The following is a 14,300-nucleotide window of genomic DNA, read 5'->3' on the forward strand; positions in this document are numbered from 1 at the left end:
AGTAAGCACTGATGTTGCCACCACCCAGGTCAAGGAATAAGATATTGCCATTACCCAGAAGTACTCTGTGTATAACTTTCTGATCATAAGTACTTCTCTCCTTCTTTCCCCTAGAGGTTTACACTTGGTTTCTATAGTAATCATATATATTTTTTTCTTTAGTTCCACAAACTATATGTGCATCCTTAAACAATATACATTAAAAAATTTTTTTTCTATTACAGTTGCTACATTTAATAGTATACTTATGCCTTCCCTAGCACAGGATTATATACTATTCACCTATATTGTGCTCAGTTTTTTATTTAAAAACGTGAACCATAACACATACCAAAAGTTGCATAAAACATAAATTGTACAATTTAAATGTTATATAGAAAACACCCAGTAATTATGACCCAAGGAAAGAAATAGAACCTTGCCGATACCCTAGAAGCCCATCACAATCTCTTGTCTTTTTCTGGATGGGCACACTGTCCTGACTTTTAATCACTTCCTTGTTCTTCTTTATAAAGATAATAAAATTCTTCTAAATATGTACTTCTAATCAATATAGATAACATCTATCTTAATTTTATCTTTCTGTTTGCTGTTTCTATTCTTGTGTCTTGTCAACATCATGTTAGTAATGTTATCATTTCTTAACTTTATTTTCATTGCTATCTGGTAACTCATCTATAACTATACGACAGTTTACTATTTTAATTTCACCGTTTTGGATATTTGAGCTGTTGCTACTTTTGCTATTAATAGCAATGCTGCTGGGAACATTTCTGTATATGTATCCTGGTGCATATGGTCATGCATTTCTCCAGGTGTTAGAAGATACACTTATTTTCACTTTTACCAGCTAAAGCAAAACTTATCCAATTTATCAGTAGTGTATAAGAGTCCTATTATTTTACATTCTTACCCATAGTGGCTATTATGAAATATTTAACATTTTGCTAGTCTGTTGGATGGCAGTCCTTATATTTTTAATTTGCATTTTCCTGAAAACAAATGAATTTGAACACTTTTCATATGCTTGTTGATCATTTAGAGTTCTTCATTTGTTAAATGCCAGTTTATGTCTTTTGCCTACTTTTCTTTTGGATCATTTGTCTTTTTCCTATTGATTTGTAATCATTTTTAAAAAAAAACTATAGCAGGTAAAATGTAAAAAAAGTTTACCATCTTAACCATTATAAGTATAGAATTCAGCGTAGTAGTTTTGCATATATTATTGATAAATATTCCTTCTTCACTCTGTAATTTAACTTTTTAATGATGTTTTTGATGGACAGTTCTTAATTTCATTTATTTATTTATTTATTTAGTTAGGTTTTTTTTTTTTCAATTATTGTCGACACCACTATTCTATTAATTTCAGGTGTACAACACAGGTAAATTTTAAAATTTACCAATTGGTACCTCTTAATCCTTCCTACCCCCTTGAAGGTTTTGTTTTTCTTTTTTTTCTTATATTTTTTAAAAATTTATTTTAATTAGTTTCAAGTATACAGTACATTGGTTAGACATCTATATAGTTTATAAAATGATCTCCCCAATTGCTCCCTATTTCCCATGACCCTCCTCCTAGCCAACATATTAATGCTAACTGCATTCCCTATGCTGTGCTCCGCATCCCTCTGACCATCCTTCAGCTACTAATTTGTACTTCTTTAACACTTCACCCCATTCTCCCAGCCCCCAGCCCTCCTCCCCTCTGCTCGTTACCAAATTGTCCACTGTAATTGTGACTCTGTTTTTGATTAGTTCTTTTTATTCCTTAGATTTCACATATAAGTGAAATTATATAGTGTTTATCTTTCTCTGTCTGACTTAAATACCTTCTAGGTCCATCAAAGCAATATGTTTTTCCATACCCTTCCTTTTAGTCTGTCTTTTAATCTGAAGTGAGTCTCTTATAGGCAACATGTAGAGATCTTGTTTTCCTTTCCATTCATCCACTCTTTTAGTTGGAGCACTTAATTCTTTTCCATTTGAGATACTTATCGATAGGAAAGTAGTTGTTACCATGCTTTATTACTGTTTTTGATACATGTTTTTCCTTCTTAAAGAAGTCCCTCCAACATTTCCTGTGATACTGGCTTGGTGTTGATAAATTCTTTTAGTTTGTTTTTGTCTGGGAAGCTCTTGATCTGTCCTTCAACTCTAAATGATAGCTTTGCTGAATAAATTATCCTTGGTTGTAGATCCTGGGTCTTCATCACATCGATTATTTTGTGCCAAGCCTTTCTGTCCTGCATAGTTTCTTTTGAGAAATCAGCTGCCAGTCTTATAGATATTCCCTTATAGACAACTATCTGCTTTTCTCTTGCTGCTTTTAATATTCTTTCTTTTTATTTAACCTTCGGCATATTAATTATGATGTGTCTTGGTGTGGGCCTCTTTGGATCCCTGTATATTGGGATTCTCTGAGCTTCCTGGGGTTTTAAGTCCATTTCCTTCACCAGGTTAGGGAAATTTTCCATCATTATTTTTTCAACTGTTCAACATCTTGATTTTCTTCAGGTATGCCTATCAGATGGATATTTGGACCCTTAATAGTGTCCCATATGCTCCTTAAATTATTTTTTATAGTCTTAACATCTTATCTCTTGCTGTTCTGATTGTGTGTCCTTGGCTTTCCTGTCCTCTAGATAGGGCATTTAATCCTTTTTTTATTCACTCTGTTTATTCCATTTAATATATTTCTCATCTCAGATAATATGTTCTTCATTTCAGACTGGTTCTCTTTTATAATTTCCATTTCCATATTTATTTTTTTATCTCTTTGTTGAAGTTCTCACTGAATTTATCTACACTTCCCAAAAGTTCATTGAGCACCTTTATAACTAGTGTTTTGAACTCTGCATCTCTTAGATTTCTTGACTCCATTATATCTGGATCTCTGTTCTGTTCTCTCATAAGGTTTCTGTTTCATTGTCTTCCCATTTTGGCTGCCTTTCCATGTCTGTTTCTATGTACTAAGCAAAGCTCTTAAGTCTCCATCATATTAGTGTGGATTTGTGAAGTAGATGTCCAGTGGTACAGTCCTGAGAAGGGTTCAGCTTCAGGCCAAACTTAGCCCAAGCTTCTGCCCTTCCAGAGCCACCTGTTAAGATTCATCAAGCAATCCACAGATGCTGTGCGTGTAGTTGCCTCAAAAGGCCATACCAGAAACCAAGGCCAGCTGCCTCCAGTGTGAGTCTAGGCACTGCTCAGCAAGGAGCACTTGACTTGCTGAGGATAAACCTGGATGTGGCTTGGGTGGGGCCTCGGGTTGCAGGAGGCGGGGTTTCAGGGAATCCTCTGGATGGAGCAACCTCTGTTATCCAGTCTGATGACCTCATGGCAATGGCGGCACTGTGTCCACCCACTGGGAGGGAGGAGGGCTTAATAGGGAACAATGGATACCGCTGGCACTTCTTTACAGATCGAGTCTTGCCTCAGCCCTCACTCGGACAATGTCTCTCTGTAAGTCCCTGGTGCCCCCTGCACGCAACCTAATCGGCACTGGTGCTCCGAGCGAGCAGGTCTGTCACCACGAAAATCCACTTGAGGACACAGCCCCTTTAAGAGGCTTCTGCCACTGCCGCTGTTGCAGCCTCCTTCTCACTCAGCTGCTTGGGACCAGGCAGCCTTGCGTTCTCGCCTCGTCCTACCTTCTGCCGTTTCAGGGTGATTTCTCAGATTTCTCTCTAGTTGTATGGCTGGTTCTTCTAGATCCCAGGTGATTTTTCCTTGCTGCTGCTCCTTGTTTCTGTCACAACTTTGATTTGGTCGCCAGAGGGATGAACAGAGCCTCTATCATCTACGCCATTTTTTCCCCCTCAATTTTTTTTATTTTTTAAAATATTTTTTAGTTTTCAATTATAGTTGACATACAGTATTATATTAGTTTTAGGTGTACAATATAGCAATTAGACATTTGTATAACTCATTAAGCGATCACCCAGATAAATCTAGTACCTATCTGACACCATACACAATTATTATAATGTTATTGACTATATTTCTTATAGTATACTTTACATCCCCATGACTATTTTGAAACTATCAATTTGTACTACTTAATCCCTTCTCTCTTTTTTTTACCTATTTCTCCAGCTCCCTTTTCATCTGGCAACATCAAAATGTTCTATGTATCTATGAACTTGTTTCTGTCTTGTTTGTTCATTTATTTTGTTTTTTAGATTCCACATGTAAGTGAAATCATATGGTTTTGTCTTTCTATTTTACTTATTTTACTTAGCATAATACCCTCTAGGTCCATCCATATTGTTGCAGATGGCAAGATTTCACTCTTTTTTAATGGCTCAGTAATATTCATTTGTATAGGTATACCACCTCTTCTTTATCCATTCATCTATTGGTGGACACTTAGGTTGCTTCCATGTCTTGGCTACTGTAAGTATTGCTGCATTGAACATATGGATGCATATGTCTTTTCAAATTAGTGTTTTGGGTTTCTTTGGATAAATACCAGAAGTGGAATTGCTGGCTCCTTCTCTGTCTCTTGTTATAGCTTTTATTTTAAGTCTATTTTGTCTGACATAAGTATTGCTACCCCAGCTTTTATTTTTTTCATTTCCATTTTCATGAAATATCTTTTCCATCCCTTTACTTTCAGTCTGTGTGTGTCTTTCAATCTGAGGTGATTCTCTTGTAGGCAGCACATGTAAGGTTCTTGTTTTCACATTCATTCAGTCACCTTGTGTTTTGATTGGAGCATTTAATCCATTTACATTTAAAGCAATTGTTGATAAATATCTAGTTAGTGCCATTTTATTATTCATATTTTTAAACTCTTTTTCTTCTTCTTAAAGAAGTCCCTTTAACATTTTTTGTAGTACTGGTTTGGTGGTGATGAACTCCATTAGCTTTTTCTTCTCTGGGAAGCTCTTTATCTGTCCTTCGATTCTAAATGATATCTTTGCTGGGTAGAATAATCTTGGTTGTAGGTCCTTGCTTTTCTTCACTTTTAATATTTCATGCTAATGGCTCCTGGCCTGCAAAGTTTCTGTTAGGAAATCTCCCGATAGCCTTAAGGGAGCTCCTTGTCCGTAACAAACTGCTTTTCTCTTGCTGCTTTTAAGATTCTCTATTTGTCTTTAACTTTTGGCATTTTAATTATGATGCGTCTTGGTGTGGGTCTGTTTGGGTTTGTCTTGTTTGGGACTCTCTGCACTTCCTGGGCTTGTATGTCTGTTTTCTTTGCCAGATTAGAAAAGTTTTCAGTCATTATTTCTTCAAATGGGTTTTCAATTCCTTGCTAGCTCTCTTTTTATTTTGGTACCCCTACGATGCTAATGTTGATATGCTTGATGTTGCCCCAGAGGTCCCTTAAACTATCCTTATTTTTTTTAAATTATTTTTTTGTTGCTTTTCTGGTTGAGTGTTTTCTGCTACCTTATCCTCTAAATTGCTGATTCAATCCTCTGCTTCAACTAATCAGTTGATTCCCTCTAATATATTCTTCATTTAGGTTACTGCATTCTTCATTTCTCACTGGTTATTTTTTATGTTTGCTATCTCTGTTTTTATGTTTCCTATCTCTTCGTTGAAGTTCTCAATGAGATAATTGACCATCCTTATAACCAGTGTTTTGACCTCTGCATCTGGTAGATTGCTTGTCTCCATTCTGTTTAGTGTTTTCTGTGTCTTGTTTAAGAATTCCTTTGTATGTGGAGTCATCAAGCTTTTTTTTCTTCTTGTATTCTTTCCTAGAAGCTGTTTAGTTTCGCCTTTCAGGTTTAGGTTTTTAGTCCTCTGGGAATTTTATTTTTGTGAATGATGCAAAGTCTAATTTAATTATTTTTCCTTGTACATGAGCAATTATGTGTTTATTGAAAAGACTATTGCTTCCCCATTCCTCTGCATTGTGACCTCTATCATATATCAAGTGTTCATATATGTGTAGATTTGTTTTAAGACATTCTATTCTGTTCCATTGGCCTATTTGTCTATCCTTGTATCAACACACAGACTTAGTTACAACAACTTAAATGTAATACCAGTAATAAGTCTTGACATCTGGTAGAGCATGTCCTCCCAGTCTATTCTTCAAGATTCTTGCTTGTCCTTGGCCCTTTAGCATTTTCATACAAATTTTAGAATTGGCTTATCATATTCCATAAAATAACTTTTTGGGATTTTGATTGAGATTGCATCAAAGTGATAATAAATTTAGAGAATTAGCGTCTTTCCAACATAAATTTTAGAATCAGTTTTTCAGATTCCACAAAAGTCTTTTAGGATTTTGATTAGAAAAGCATTAAATAGATGGAGAAAATCAGTACATTTACAATATTAAAGTTTTCCAATTCATGATAAATATTTTATTTATTCACCTCTTCTTTAATATGTTAATATTTTATAATGTTCTCTGTAGAAGTTGTACACATCTTTTATTAGATGTATTTTCAAGTACTTAATATCTTTTAATGTTATGCTTAATGTTTTTATCTTCTCTGTTATTTGAATACAGAAATACAATTAATTTATATAATTAGTAGACTTTATTTTTTAGAATAATTTTAGATTTATAGAAAAATCAAGCAGGTAGTACAGAGAGTTTCCATATTACATGTACATTCACACACACTCAATTTCCTCATTATTAACATCTTACATTAGTGTGGTACCTTTGTTATAATTAATAAACCAATATTTAAACATTATTAACTAAAATCTACAGTTATTTAGATTTCCTTAGTTTTCACTTAATGTTCTTTTTATGTCCCAAGAACCCATCTAAGATACCACGTTATATCTAGTTGTTATGTCTCCTTAGGCTCCTCTTGGCTCTGACAGTTTCTCAGACTTTCCTTGTTTTTAATGATCTTAACAGTTTTGAGAAGTTGGAAGTTGTCTGATGATTTTCTCATTATTAGACTGGGTATTTGGGTTTTGGGAGAAGGATCACAAAGATAAAGTGCCATTTTCATCACATCATATCAAGGGTACATATTATCAACATGACTTATTACAATCGATATTGACCTTCATCACCAGGTTGAAGTAGTATTTAGCTGGTCTCTCTATTCTTTTTCTCCCCCTTTCTATACTGTCTTCTTTGGAAAGAAGTTACTACATGCTGCTCATACTTAAGAACTAGGGAATTATGCTCTCCTCCTTTAGAGTGAAATAGCTACATCATTTATTTGGGATTCTTCTGCATGGAAGATTTGTCTCTTTTCTCCCACTTATTAATGTATTCAGTCATTTGTTTATATCAGTATGGACTCATGAATATTTATACTTTGAGTTATAATATAATAGAAAATTTGTTTTTATATAAAAATTACTATCATTAATTTTTTTCTTAATTAAAAATTTTCTTTATGTAAAAATTTTAACTTTAAAATTATAATATGTTGTTTATTTATCTTCTTAATTTTAATAGTTTATTTGAAGATTCTTTTGGAATGTTTATATATATAATTATATAACTTACAAATAATGAGAGTTTGGTTTTGGCCTCATCAGACATTACACATCTCTAAAACTTTTTTGGCTACAATGGACTTGTTAGGGCCACTAGTACAATGTTGAATAATTGTCATCTCGATCCCAACTTCAAACGGAAAGCTTTCAAGATTTCACTATTAACTATGACATTTCCTGTAGGTTTTTTATAGGTACTTCTATCAGATTCATAAGTTCTCTTCTATTAGGTATTTTTTTAAAAAAATTATTATGAATGGATGTTGAATTTTATCAGATACTTTTTTTGTACTTATTGAGATGATGATATGCTTTTCTCCTCAATTAATTACATGGATAACTTTTTATTAGGTTGTATATCTACATGCAATATAATGCATATATAATGCATTTTGCATATTATATATAATATACATATATATCACATACATCTCAAACCAAAAACCTTAAATTAGCCTTTGAATCTGTATTTCAGTTTTTAAAAATTACAGCACTGCATATGGATTAATGAAACCTATACAGGATATAGATATTAAACTTCTCTACTCTGGTAAATCTACGGGTTTTAAAGTTTTTTTTTTTCTTTGCTATTCACCTCTAAACTCTTTCTAGACCACTGCTGTATACTAATGGTAGGCCAAAAAGGTGGTAATGTCACCGAAGATGCAAAACAAAAATGCTAAAGTTTTTGTCACCAAAGATTCAAAAATTAATACATAAGAATAAAAAATATAAAATCTTTTAAAATCAAAAGTAAATCTTGCTGAACAAAAGCTGCATATTTGGTCACTGTTTTTAGTCATATACTAGGAGGACTAAGAGTACCATTATGTTAAATCAACTGCAAGTAAAAACTTTTTAAAAGCTCTATTTTCAGTATGGAAATTTACAGTTGTGTGGTATGAAGCCAAATAAAAAATCCTACAGCTATTAAAAGACCCATGTGATTTGGATGATATGAAATATCAGTTAATAATCTGAGTCAAATTGAAATTAGAAGGAGTCTTAGAAATTGTTGGTTCTTCTCTTTTTCATACTGCCTTCGATTTTCTATATGGTTTATTATATATGGAGTTTATTTTGTAGGAATCCAAACGCCGGATGAGTTACTTTTTAGATGTTTTTCTATTTCCTCCAGAGGATTTATCTTTAAATTCAACTGTCCTTATGTGGCCTTGGAAAATTAATCCTATCTTTGATGACAATGATGAGGTAAATGTATTTTTCAGCATAAATTTTTATAGTTTGACATTGACATCAAGCACTGTGTTTATTTAATTTTCATACGTACTTACCATCTACCTTTAAAAAATAACCTGATATGTCAATATGAGTTTGGTGTTAGCAATATTTATGACCCTGCACACTTAGGACAGGCCATTAGGCTCAACTCATAGGAACTGGTAAGAAGTAGGACTAATGTTAAAGAAGTCAGAACTATCGTATAAATTGATAATAATAGTAAGCACGGCACTAAGTGCTTTCTGTTATCATTTAATACTCACAAAAATCTTAGGTAGTCTTATTTTTTCCATTTCATAGATGAGAAAAATAAGTCTCAGGGAAGTTAAATAACTTACTCAATATCATAGGTAAGAAGTACCAGAATTAGGATTTTATATCAGATTGAATATATTTAGATTTTAAAAACATCCTAATGTAAACCAGTTTCTCTTAAATTTGGAAGTGAGATGGTATGGTAACGAAAAGCATGGACTTAAGTCAGATAAATCAAAGTTCTAATCCAGATTTTGATTTATATGATTTTATGAGATTGGACATGTCTCTTGAACTCTATAAGCCTAAATTTCTTTATCTCTGAAATGAGAATAATAATACCTGTGGTAATGTAGGTAAGGTGTGTTCTTTATACATGGCACATGTTCAACAAATGGTAGCTTTTATTATTATCCTAGAACCTGTTAAATAGTTAAAGTAACTGATTAATAAATAAAAATTGTTATAGTCACTTCGGAAATCTAGGAAAAAAATTTTTGTGTGATTTAGTATTCTTTGCATTTTAATATCAGTCAATGTTTTTTTTTTTTTTTTGCATTCATTTTTATTTCTCTAATGGCTTTTATTACTATACAAAGCATCCACATTTCTGCTTTGGTAACTTTTTCCTTTCCTTTGTAACAAAATAATTAACATGATTAAATTGTCTTTTAAAAAGCTCATTGAGAATGCTAAACATAGCAAGGAAAATGAGCTAATAGCCAAGAGAGAGAAACTGATTTTGGAAGTAGAAAAGGAATCACGCCGCATGGAAGAATTTGCAGAATTTGCAGAACTGGACCGCATGCAACAGGTCTGATAAATATTTACGATAATAGCTATGGCTGGCTCGTAGATTAATACAGGACATGTTTACATACACTTAAAAATATAGAAAAACATGTGCTTACTATGGCAAACAGGGGCCTGACTCTTAGGCCTAGGACTGGTAATATTTATGTAATCTTTTTTGTGACTTAGTTTTCTAAGAAATTACCATATTTTTGCTATCTTAGTAATGTTCTAAAGTTTATATTTAAAATTGCTATATAAATACAAGGACATAGTCTAGGCAGTATCATATCATCTTCTTTTCATAACATTACTTGGATATTTCTTGATGTAAAAAATTATTTTCTTTCAGTATGTGATCGATGTAAGACAACTACAGAAACGTATTCAGGAATCTGAAGAAGCAGTTCAGTTTATTAATAAAGAAGAGGAACTTTTCAAATGGGAATTGACAAAATATCCTGAACTAGATAAATTAAAAGTTAACATTGAGCCCTATCAGAAGTTTTTTAATTTAGTTTTGAGGTGGCAACGAACAGAAAAACGGTAATTTCTTGTAATAAAAATTAAGCAAATGATGTAAGTTTATAAAATGAATGTATATTGATTTTATGGTATTGTTGGCTAAGTGTTTAAAATGGGAATTATCTGTTCACTTGAAAGAGAACCCAGTATCATATAGAAGCATCACATGTTGCTAAGGTATCACCTAAGCTTATTAATATAATATCTAAAGTATCACTTGGGTTTTCCAGAGTTGTTTCATTTTTTTATGCAATTAATTTGATTAATGTTCATACCAAAAATTAGAAGTATAGAGTCAAATCTGCATTTTATTTGGGTACTGTTAGTCATCCATTTATAGTCTGATGCATATTTTAGCTATGCAGCATAGTCGAAATGATGATTTTAATGTCGTCTCTCTACCACTCCTCCTGTCTGTGTGACTAAGAAAAACTGTTAACCACTCTTGCCCTCAGTTGTTTCTTTTGTAAAATGAAAGAGCTACCCTAAGAAATCTCTAAGGCCCCTTAAACTCCAAAAGTCTTTGAGTTTAATATTATTATTTTTTCTTTCAAATCAGGTGGATGGATGGAGGATTTTTGGACCTTAATGGGGAAAGCATGGAAGCTGATGTAGATGAATTTTCCCGAGAGATTTTTAAGACACTGAAATTTTTCCAAACTAAGCAAAAGAAGGAATTACAAGAAAAAAGAAAGGCAGCAAAAAGACGATCTCTGGGAGAAGAGAAATTTGAAGAAGAACCAAAAGAGAATCCTACTATTGCTATGTGCTCTACAGTAATGGAACAGATAAAAGTTTTTAAGGTATGAACACATTTAATGATATTTTAGAAATCCTTAGTAGAGCTATTCTATTTTTATATAGCTCTTTTTATTTATCAAATGCAAAAGAAGAGAAGCAGAAACATTTGGAAGCAAAACCAAAGCTGCAACCAGACAACTTGATCTATTACTGAATGTTTTATTCTTTCTTGATGAAGTCATTGAAATCAATTACTTTATAGAACAACACTTGACAAAGATAAAAGATTGTAATGACTAGCTACAATGATATGAAGAGTGTAAAAAATTACAAGGCAGACCAGTTAGCCTATACTACGAGCAGCAGCACAGGGTAGCAGTTAGTTGTGAAAGTTTTGGAATCACACTACCTAGATTTATATCACAGTTCTGTGCTTGGTAGTGGCATATTTTAAGGAGGAGATATAGCCTTTTGTGCCTCAGTTGCCACATTTATAAAGAAGATAACAGTTTTCGTGACATTTAATATTGCATCCAAGTTCCCAAGGCAGTAGTGACAGTGGTTATAATGGTAGTGCCGAGTTTCTATTGTCAGCATGCTCAGAGTACAAACTCTTTGATGGAATTTTGAGCATTGAGCATTGTTCCTGTCTGTCTCTAGCACTTTGAGATTCTATGAGTCATCTGAAATTTTTTTTGCAGTTAATAATTTTTTATTTTTCAATTGCAGTTGACATACAATATTATATTAGTTTCAGGTATACAACATAGTGATTAGACATTTATATAACTTACAAAGTGATCACCTCAATAAATCTAGTACCCATCTGACACCATACTTAGTTATTACAATACTACTGACTATATTCCCTATACTATACATCTCCATGACTATTTTGTAACTACCAGTTTGTACCTCTTAATCTTCTACCCTTTCATTCATCGTCCCAACCACCCCTAGTCCGGCAACCACCAAAATGCTCTCTGTATCTATGAGCTTGTTTCTGTTTTGTTTGTTCTTTTATCCTATGCTCTAGATTCCACATATATGTGAAATCATATGACATTTGTCATTCTCTGTCCGACTTACTCCATTCAACACAGTGCCCTTTAGGTCTATCACTGTTGTTGCAGATGACAAAATTTCATTCTTTTTTATGGCTGAGTAATATTCCATTGTATATATATACCATCTCTTCTTTACCCATTCATCTACTGATGGACACCCAGGTTGCCTCCATATCCTGGCTATTGTAAATAATGCTGCGATGAGCATATGGATGCATGTATCTTTTTGAATTAGTGTTTTGGGTTTCTTTGTGGAATTGCTGGGTCCTTCTTTGTCTTTTGTTTTAGCCTTTGTTTTAAATCTGTTTTGTCTTGTGTAAGTATTGCTACCCCAGCTTTTTTATCTTTTCTTTTTTTATTAATTAATTTTTTTATGGTTACACTGGTTAACAAAATCCAGTAAGTTTCAGCTGTACATTTTAACAGTAAGACTTATATATATTTACATTGTGTGTTCCCTTCCCATAGTTAGATTTCTTTCTGCCACCACATATTTGACCCCTTTTACCCTATCTACCTCTCCTCCACCCCACCCTTGTAACCATGAGTCTATTGTCTATGTCCATGAGTCCGTTTGTTTGTCCTGTTTGCTTGTTGCTTTTAGGTTTTACCCCACATATAAGTGACATCATGTGGTTTTCAACTTTTTCTGTCTGGTTTATTTCACTTAGCATGATTATCTTGAGGTCCATCCATATTGTTGCAAGTGGCAGTATTTCATCTCTTCTTCTGGCTGAGTAATATTCCATTGTATATATGTACCACAACTTCTTTAGCCAATTATCTATTGTAGGACACTTCGGTTTCGTCCATGTCCTGGCCAGAGTGAATAATGCTGCTATGAACATGGGTATGCAAGTATCTTTTCAGATATGAGTTTTCAGGTCTTCTTTGAATGTTTGGTAGAATTCACTGGTGAAGCCATCTGGTCCTGAACTTTTACTTTTTGGTAGGTTTTTGATAATTGTTTCAATTTCCATGCTGCTGATCAGTCTATTTAGATTTTCCAGTTCTTCTTGATTCGGTCCAGGAAAGTTGTATTTTTCTAAGTACTGGTCCATTTCTCCTAGGTTATTAAATTTGGTGTTATATACTTTTTCATAGTATTCTTGTATGATCCTTTGTATTTCTGTGATGTCAATCTTAATTTCCCCTTTTTTATTCCTGATTTTGTTTATTTGTGTCCTTTCTCTATTTTCTTTAGTGAGTCTAGTCAGGGGTTTGTCAATTTTATTAACTTTCTCAAAGAACAGCTCTTTATTGCATTTACTTTTTCTATTGTTTTTTTTTTGTTTTCAATTTCATTTATTTCTGCTCTAATTTTGATTATTTCTTTTCTTCTGCTGACTTTAGGCTTCATTTGTTCTTCTTTTTCTACTTTTTTAAGATGAAGTGTTAGGTTGTTTATTTGAGCTCGTTCTTGTTTTTGGAGATAGGCCTGTAATGATATGAACTTTCCTCTTCTGACTGCTTTTGCCATGTCCCAAAAGTTTTGATATATTGTACTATCATTATCATTTGTTTCTATGTATCTCTTGATATCTCTTTTTATTTCTTCTCTGATCCAGTTATTCTTCAGTATCATGTTGTTTAATCTCCATGTATTTGTTGTTCTTCCTGATTTCTTTCTGCAGTTGATCTCTAGTTTCAAAGCATTATGATCAGAGAATATGGTTGGTATGACATCAACCCTCTTATATTTGTGGAGGCTATCTCTGTGTCCCAGTATGTAGTCGATTCTTGAGAATGTTCTATGTGTACTAGAGAAGAATGCATACGCAGCTGTTTTGGGATGGAAGGTTCTTTAAATGTCAATTATATTTAGTTGGTCTAATGTGTCATTTAAAAATGTTATTGCCTTATTGATTTTCTGTTTGGAAGATCTGTCCATATCCGACAGTGGGGTATTTAGGTCCCCTACTACGATAGTGTTTTGGTCTGTTTCTCCCTTTAGTTCTGTTAGTAATTGCTTTATATATTTTGGGGCTCCCTGATTGGGAGCATAGATATTAATAAGTGTTATGTCTTCTTGGTGCATGATTCCCTTTATCATTATGAAGTGTCCCTCAGTATCTTTCTTTACTTTTTTTATTTCGAAGTCTGTTTCATCTGATATTAGTACCGCTACTCCCACTTTTCTCTGAATGCCTTTTGCTTGAAATATCATTTTCCACTCTTTCACTTTGAGTCTATATTTTTCTTTGGAGCTGAGATGTGTCTCCTGGAGGCAGCATATGGTTGGGT

At 33.2% G+C, this 14,300-nt stretch overlaps 1 protein-coding gene across 1 annotated transcript in view; it reads left to right on the top strand.

Annotated features, from left to right (window-relative positions):
- Nucleotides 1-14,300, top strand: part of DNAH12 (dynein axonemal heavy chain 12) — a 209,958-nt gene that overhangs the window by 42,246 nt on the left and 153,412 nt on the right. The window contains exons 16-19 of the mRNA XM_039858619.1: nt 8,521-8,646; nt 9,611-9,745; nt 10,076-10,269; nt 10,808-11,051. Of these exons, the coding sequence (XP_039714553.1) occupies nt 8,521-8,646; nt 9,611-9,745; nt 10,076-10,269; nt 10,808-11,051 (699 nt within the window). The remainder of the gene's footprint in view (nt 1-8,520; nt 8,647-9,610; nt 9,746-10,075; nt 10,270-10,807; nt 11,052-14,300) is intronic.

The sequence above is a fragment of the Pteropus medius genome, unplaced genomic scaffold (genome assembly GCF_902729225.1).
Source record: "Pteropus medius unplaced genomic scaffold, Ma_sr-lr_union100, whole genome shotgun sequence".
NCBI classification, from domain to species: Eukaryota; Metazoa; Chordata; class Mammalia; order Chiroptera; family Pteropodidae; genus Pteropus; species Pteropus medius.